The sequence below is a fragment of the Talpa occidentalis genome, unplaced genomic scaffold, assembly GCF_014898055.3.
Source record: "Talpa occidentalis isolate TD23 unplaced genomic scaffold, MPIMG_talOcc4v2.1 talOcc4.4, whole genome shotgun sequence".
Taxonomy (NCBI): domain Eukaryota; kingdom Metazoa; phylum Chordata; class Mammalia; order Eulipotyphla; family Talpidae; genus Talpa; species Talpa occidentalis.
In genome coordinates this window covers 35,971,740-35,980,175 of record NW_023604295.1, presented here as the reverse complement: position 1 = coordinate 35,980,175, position 8,436 = coordinate 35,971,740, and the positions used below count along the sequence as shown (strand labels likewise).

The 8,436-nt window shown below is 32.6% G+C and overlaps 1 protein-coding gene across 1 annotated transcript in view; it reads right to left on the bottom strand.

Moving 5' to 3' along the window:
- Positions 1 to 2,214: 2,214 nt before the first annotated feature.
- TP63 (tumor protein p63) overlaps positions 2,215 to 8,436 on the bottom strand; it is a 276,044-nt gene continuing 269,822 nt past the window's right edge. Inside the window, exon 18 of the mRNA XM_054700436.1 lies at positions 2,215 to 2,308. Coding sequence (XP_054556411.1) covers positions 2,267 to 2,308 — 42 coding nt within the window. The 3' untranslated portion in view covers positions 2,215 to 2,266. The remainder of the gene's footprint in view (positions 2,309 to 8,436) is intronic.

Below are 8,436 nucleotides of genomic sequence, written 5' to 3'. Positions count from 1 at the left end.
TAGGAGTCCTTTGTGACAAAATTCTTTAAATTTTTGAGTCTTCAATCATGATTATTTTTTAAAAAAGGATTGAATCAATGGAAGAAAAAAAACAGTCTAGAAAGAAATGAAAAAGTGGAAAAATTATGTCCCCTTATTGAAGGCACCTGGCATGGCCACCAGGTGTTATTGAGAAACACGTAAGAGACAGTCTCTGCCCCGACACCAGAGTTAAAATCACCAGCACTAAATCCTTCCTGAACATCAGCTGCCTCCTGAGCTCCCCCAACCTCACCAGCTCTTTTCCAGGACCAAGTCTAGAGATAGACAGTGGACACAGTCCACTTTTGGGTCTCTAGGTCCTTAGTGCTTGGTAGAACTGACATTGAAATTAGTCATATAATTATTTTTATGGAAGATTATCAATTATTGATTCAATTTCTTTCTTATACATGGGTTTGTTTAGATGACCAATTTCTCCTCATGTGATTTTGTTAGATTGCATGTTCCATGGAATTAGTACACTTTTTCTAAATAATCATATTTGTAGGTATAGAGCTCCCATAGTATTTCTTTTATCCTTTTACTATCCATGAAGTCAGTAATATGACCTCTCTTTTTTTTTCTGATATGGGTAATTTGCATCTTCTCTCTTTGTTTCTTGGTTGATATGACTATAGTTTCATTAATTTTATGTATCTTTCAAAAAAAGTAGCTTTTGGCTTACTTAATTTTCTCTTTTGTTTTCCTATTTTTAATTGAATCAATTTCTGCTCTAATTTTTATTATATCTTTTCTTCTACTTGCTCTAGATTTATATTATTTCCCTCCCCCCCAGTTTCCCAAAGTGGGTTATTGATTTTTATAGATGTCTTTTTTTTTCTAATATGTGTATGTATGTATGTATGTATGTATGCATGTATGTATGTATGTATGTATGTATGTATCTATGTATCTATCTATCTATATCCATTTAACTTTATAAAGTTCCCTGTAAATATAACTTTTGCTGTGTCTCACAGTTATTGAAGTTTTGTTTTCATTTTTATTTCATTAAAATATGGAAAATAAAGAGACTTCTGCTGTGATCCATGTGCTATTTGGAAGTGTGTTCTTTATTCTCTAAATACTTGTGGAATTTTCACCTTTCTGTTAGTTTAATTCTGTTGTGGTTTGAGAGACTATTTTATATAATTTATATTCCTTTAAATTTTTGAACATGTGTTTTATGGTCCAGATGTATGCTTTCTTTGTGAATGTTCTCTGCGAGTTTGAGAAGAATGTGTAGTCTGCTATTATTTGATGGACTAGATTGTAGAAATCATTTAGATCACTTTGTTTGGCAATGCTGTTCAAGTCAACTGTGTCCCTAATGAATTTCTGTCTGAATTATTAATTACCCAAAGATTAGTATTGAAGTCTCCAACTACAGTAGTGGATTAATGTGTTTCTCTTTGCAGGTTTATCAGTTTTGTCTCATATATTCTTGATGCTTTGTTGTTAGGTGCATACATGCTAAGGATCGTGATGTCTTCTTAGAGAATTGATCCCTTTATAATTATATACTATGCCCCTTTATTCCTGAAAACTGTCCTTGTTCTGAAGTTGACTTTGTCTGACATTAATATAGCTTCTCTAGCTTTCTTTTGATTAGAGTAAACATAGCATGTCTTTACTTTTAACCTCTATAAGCCTCTATATTTAAAATGTATGGCAGGTAGATAAAATGCGATTGCATCATCTATTTTTTGTTGTTGTTGTTCATGCTAACATGTTATCACCTTTAGTGTTTTTAAGCATTTAAAATGATTTTTCACACAGCTGGCTGTCATTTACCATGTTTTTAACTATTTCCTATTTGTTGAACTTGTTTTTTGATTCTTTTACCCTCTCTTCTGTTTTCACTCCTTGATTGATTGTCTTACACAGTTGGATTTATCTCCTCTTTTAACATATATATTATACTTATTTTAAATAACTTATTGGTTGCCCTAGTGTTTGCAGTGTTCATTTCAAATTAATCAGATTAATCAGTCACCTTTTAAATAGCACTGTATCACTTCACATGTGGTTCAGGCAGCTTACAATAGAGATTCTCAATTCTTACCTGCTGTGTCTAATAACATCCTTGTCATTCATTGCACTAATCCATATGCTGTAATTACTCATTCTGTTATTATTACATTGTTATTAATATTAACATAGTAAACACTTATTTTTTGGTTATCAAAGAAAAAAGGATGCTTTTATTTTGCCTTCTTTTGTTCCTCCTCTAATATTCTAGTTTTCACAGATGATTGGGAAATGTCATTTTTGAAACAATCTGTGCCTGGAAAAAAAAATTGAAATGTTTTAAAATTATAAAATCATTTCAAAGTATCAAATGTTGAATTATCTAGATTTTCTCTTCTTGTTTATATTTTGGTAAATTCTCATTTTTAAGAGTTTGTTCACTTTATATAATTACAAATTTATTGTCAGTTGTCCTTAACATTGTCTTATTATCTTTCTAATATCTGTACCATAATATTGTCCCCTTTTCTTCCTAATATTGATAATTTGTACTTTTCTCTCTTAAGGTAATGATCTTGCAAAAAAAGATTTAACAATTTCATTATTATTTTTTCACAATCCAGATTTTTGGTCATTAGTATTCTGTATTTTACTTTGGTGTTTATTCATTAATTCTATCTTATTTTCTTCCTTTTGTTCTGTGTTTACTTTAATATTATTTTCTTAGTATCCTGACGTGAAAAATTAAATCACAATACATGTACTGCCTATTTTCTAATTTGCACCCATAAAACCTAATGTTTTCTCTTATGTCAGTTTTAACTACATAAAAGTTTTAATAAGCCATTTTTTGGCATGTCATTCAAAATATTTTATAATTTATAATGTATAATTTTATAATTTAATATTTATAAAATATTTTATAATTTATAATTTATAATTGATCTATGAGTTATTTTATAAGTATATTGCTTAATATACAAACAGTTGGGGTATTACATTATTTTTTAAGCATACTATAGTGTATATTTTTCTAGTGACCACACTGTGCTTTATTTTAATACTTTGAAACATTTTATCAAGTTTGCTAATTTTATAGTTCAAACCTCCACTATTTGCACTGGCTTTTGCATGCTTGCTTAGTCAGTGACAGAGAGAAAGCTTCAACCATTTATTTTGGCTGTAGTTTTACTGAGACTTTATTATTATTTACAGACAGATTCATAATTATTATAGCATTTTTTTATTGTTTCTAATAAAGCTTTTTGCACTAAAGCCTACTTTTTCTGATATTAATAGAGTAACAGTAAATAATTTTTGGTTAAATTTTTGTCCAAGGTACATCTTTTCCCATTCTTTTATTTTTAACCTCTCTACACATTTATGTTTAAGGTGTGACATAAATTGAAAGTACATTTTTATTTTTATCAAATCTGAAACATGTTATCTGTTTACAGATAATGTATCACTGATATTTTTAAATTTAAGTTTCCCCTCTTGCTATTTATTTTTTGTTTGCCCCATCTGTTCCTTTTTTCTCTTTTGTTGCCTTCTTTTTAATTAATACTTTTTAAAAAAATTATAATTCCATTTTATCACCTATTACCTTATTAGTTAGAAATTATTTTTCTCTTTATTCAGTGCTTATGCTAGGAATTAAAACTTGAATCCTTGAATTATTAGTGCCTTCTCTAAATTATATTGTCTGTCAGAAAATACAAGAAATAAAAGACTCTTAAATTCCATTTCTCTATTCATATAATTTTTATATTATTGTCAATACTTTAATTCTAGATATACTTTAGCCCCCATGATGTTAACATTGTTGTTGTAAACAGTTAATATTCAGTACTACTTATGCACATATTTATTCTTTCCAGTGATTTCTTTTTCTATTTACATTTCTGTGTAGTGCAATTTCCTTCTTGCATTTCTGTTTAGAATTATTTCCCTTTTGCCTAAAGGACATCTTTTAGACTATTTCTCAATGCATGTCTCCTGCCAATGAATTTTCTATTTATTGGAATATTTCTTTATGTTGTGTTTATTTTTGAAAGAAATTTTCTCCAGCATCAAATTTTGTGAGTTTTACTTTTCAGTACCTTAACAATATCACTTGTCTTTTGCTTCTATCATTGCCTTTGAAGAACCAACTTATCAGTCTTTTTGCTTCTTTGAAATAAATAAATGTTTGTCAGGAAATATCTCAGTGTGGTTGTTTTTGCATTTATCCTGGCTAAGATACATAGCACTTTTAAATCTGTGGATTGATTTCTCTTTCAGGTATAAAATAATTTTCATTTTGTTCTGTATGTTTCACCTGTTGGGATATCTATACCAGTCCTCCCCCGGCCCCCAGTTGATTATTTTATTCCTGGCCAAAACAGTAATTTGGATTGAATGCTTGACATAGTGTATAAAAATGATTGCATCTATGTATATTTTCTTTCTTCTGAATGTTATCTTATTTTCTGTTAACTCATACATAAATTGTAGGTACATTATGTCAATTCTATAAAGGATTGTGATAATTTGATGCTCAGTTTCAATCTTGATGAGGACTGCTCTAATTCCAATTCACCCTTACTCTGAATCAAGTCATGCCAGTTATATGACCCATAGCTTCTCTTTTTTTTATTGTTTGCCCAGATGTTAACACTGATTTTAACAATCAAGTACGCTGACTATATTGACTTTCCTTTTATGTTTATTTCTTGTTCCTTTAAGAAATGTTTCTTCATAATTTAATTGCTCTGTTCTACCTATATTTATAATTATAAAGAATCTCAATTACCTTTTTTAAATTTGATTCATTCACTATTTATTTCATCTGTCTACACTATTTGGGCACAAAATTGGAATCTAAGTAGCTCTCTGATATGACTTCCACACTTTCTGACTTAAAGGGTGTGGTGATGTGATATTAGTGGAGTAACAAACAAGTGACTAGCAGTGGAAGACTATCACGATACATAAATCCTGTGCTGTAGGACTTAAGAAAACAAATTATACCATTTGCCTTGAATGAAGAGGGAGAACATGAAGCTGGTATTTAAACAGACACTTGAAAATGAACAGGTTTACCAGAAAGGACCATTGCATTATGTTTAGCTAACAAGAAAAAAAGTGTAAGAAGAGAAAAATTGAGATTTTGAGAGAAGAGTCTGTTGAAGGATGGGATGAATAATGTAAAGGATGTGGGAGTGAGCCAGAAATAGGGTAAGACTGATTTAAAAGCTATTTTCTGAGATTCTAAAGCCAGTGATTCTTTTGCTAGAAATATGACCAAGTGTTATCCTATGGGGATCTTAAGATTTGTTCTGGTTCTTTAATTACCTCCCAAGAGAAGTGTTTACAAAGTAAAAAACAAGAAACAATTGCTGCCTCCAAGGATAAGAATAACCAAGGAAAGCGAACACACCTGCCTTTTTGGTCACCAATACTAATATTTTACTTTCTTGTGTCTCGAATAGTGAACTGAAGCCATGAGTTGGAACGGAATGCAGGCTGCTCTAGGGTGATGATTCAGGCTGACTGTAAGACTTGCAAAACTGAATGTGGGTGGTTTTGTTGTGTAATCTTTTGCCTTAATCTTCTGCCTTTAATGAAGTGCTTTGACTGTCTCTTTATATGTACGCCTGTTAGAAGTAGGACACGCATGGAGTTTCTTAATGGAACCTCATCAAATTTAAAGTCATGATTAAAAAATTGTTTGCCTTAAGTTAAAAAAGTCTTTTTTCATTATAGAAAAAATAACAAAACAAAAAAGAAAGAAAGGAAATACTGATAATTAAGGCCAGGCTAAGCAGTTGGTGTTATTTTATTTTGGGAATTTAAAGTTCACAGAATAAAATAATTCGGTCAAATTTGCTTCACATTTCAAATCTGGGATTTAAAGTACAGAGCTAATGTTCACATGCAGTGTTGGAAAGAAAAAATTGCATATAAGGGGGAAAAACTTATTAAACTGTAATTAAATCAAGACTGAATATTTTGCTTGCCATTTGAAAAACAAGAAAAAAAACATTTTTCTATGGAGAATGCCATAAATTTAACTATTTTCAATATCATCAGTCAACATTCTTTTAACAAACATTTATTTAACATCACTGTATTCCACACTCTCTGCTAGCCTCCAGAGACAGTGATGAACAAATGCAGGAATAATTCCTGATTTTTCAGAAATCAGAGTCTGTGCAAATTATCAAACTGTTGTTCAATAATCACACATTGAAAGAATAATTCCAAATATATGTGAAATGTACTCTGAAAAAAAGTAGCTCAATTCTATAAACACAACTGTAAAGGAATTGTAAATAAATACCTCCCCCCCACTTTTTTTTTTAAAGATTTGTTTATTTATTTATTTATACAAGCACTGGGTACAGTCAGAAGTGCAGGAGGGTGAGAGAATTCACCAGAGCCAGAGCAGAGAACAGAACAGGTAGACTGACGAAGTACACTGCTGAGGGGAGCAGCGGGCGAGGCAGGAGAGGTCTGCGCGCCATGTGGGACCCTCCTCCTGGAAGCAGCCGGGGATCGAACTGGCGCTGCAGAGGCTGCGGGCAGCTTCGCAACCCAGCGCTCAACTGCTGCGCCACCGGGGAGGCCCAATACCTCCCCTTTTTGTAAACCTCAGCAGCTGATGGCTTACAGGGAATTGAGATTCCTACTTTGGGTGCTTGTTTCTATAAATAGAACTGGGGTCAGAGTTAAAATTCTTCTATATAATTAGGGTTTTTCCATCAGGTTCAACAGGACCAGAGGTTCTGAAGAGGTCCTTGAAGTTTGTCCTTCTACTTCGACCAGCACTTTCACTAGTCCTTTGCTTTCCCCCACTCCATCTTCACTGCGCCACCAGGGAGACCGCTCTCAAACTTCGCTCCTACAGTGCCTCACTCCTCTCCAACAGCTTTTCAAGTTTCTCCTTCACAGGGTTGCATTTCTCTGCTGCATTTTTATGTAAAGTAAAGTTCCAATTCCTGACAGCCAAGGCCCTGGATCACCATCTCACCAGTCATCAACCAGCCGTGATATTTGCCTGGTGTTGTTTTCCACACCCCATGGACCTCAAGGTCCACCCTCGGTTAATATTTTGTAGTGGAATCATTCACTTTCCTGAAATAAACATGTGCTGTTTCCTTTTTCTGGGAAGCATTCCCTCCCTGTTTGACTGGAAAGTCCCCACTTGTTCCCCAATATCCAGGTAAAAATGACTTCCGCACTGAAGATTTCTCCTACTCCTGAAGGCAGGGTTAGTCATTTCTTGTGCTTCATCGCACTTTGTACCAGATAGACTCTCATCACCTCTCACCGTACTTAATTTTTGCTTTTGTGTTATTTTGTAAATTAGACTGTAAACTTTCTGAGGGTAAGGACTAATATTTGATGTACTTTTATTATCTTACTTTGGTGCCTTTAAAGTAGTTACCTAATATCAAATCTTATACACGTTATATTTGATTGTGGAAGAAGAGACAAGTTTGGGCATCTGTGATTCCATGTCTTTTTTATGTGTAACTAAATTATGCCTTTGGAATCTTCCTAAAGCCTAATGGTTTGAATGAAGTATAGAACTTAGGTGGGCTTATTTTTTCACATTTTATTTATTTATAAACTGTATCCTTATTTTAATGCCGTAACATTGGTTTAAACACTACATAAGATTTAGAGGGTTACATCACTATAGATGCATGTCATTAAAATGCACTCATCACCAAATCACCAATGATCTTCAGCTGGTCCTTAAAGGCAAAATTTTGAGGGTGAAATTAGAGAAGTTTTTGCTACATAGGACTGAGAGTGGCACCTAGTCTATATGGCTACTGTGTACATCATAAAATACTGCCATTTTCTCGAGACCCTTTTATTTGATGGAAAATTGTCTTTATAATGTCTTTCATTCTAAAAAAAAAAATCTCTTTTTTCAACTCTCCACAATTGACACGATGTGTCAAATATATAATAGTCACCGTGGGTCACATCTTTGGATGTTGTGACAATGTTCAGTGCTCAGACCATTACGTGTATGTGTTCTTTTGGAAAGAAGATATGCTCTTTATTATAAAATACACTAGACTACTGTCTTTTAAAAAATATATATATACGAGTTAGTTTGCAAGTAGACATTAGGACTATTATCATCAACAGATGCTTTCTGAATAATCAGAATATGTAGGCAGTTGGGTGAGTGTTAGGAAAGACAAAGGCCATGAAATAAAGTAGCTTTTTTCTCCTTGAAATTCTAGAACACATTGTCTTTTCTTCAGTTACAGTTTGTCACCATCTCCTTTGAATTTTTTGATTAGATGATTAATTCTGTTTTTCTCAAGCAAACCCTCTAAGACTTTGTGTTTCCATTGAAACTAATTTTAGGCCAAGGAGTTGGCTTTGGTATTAGTTTCATGTACAATACCAATGGAGATGTTTTAAGAGGAAGAAGTT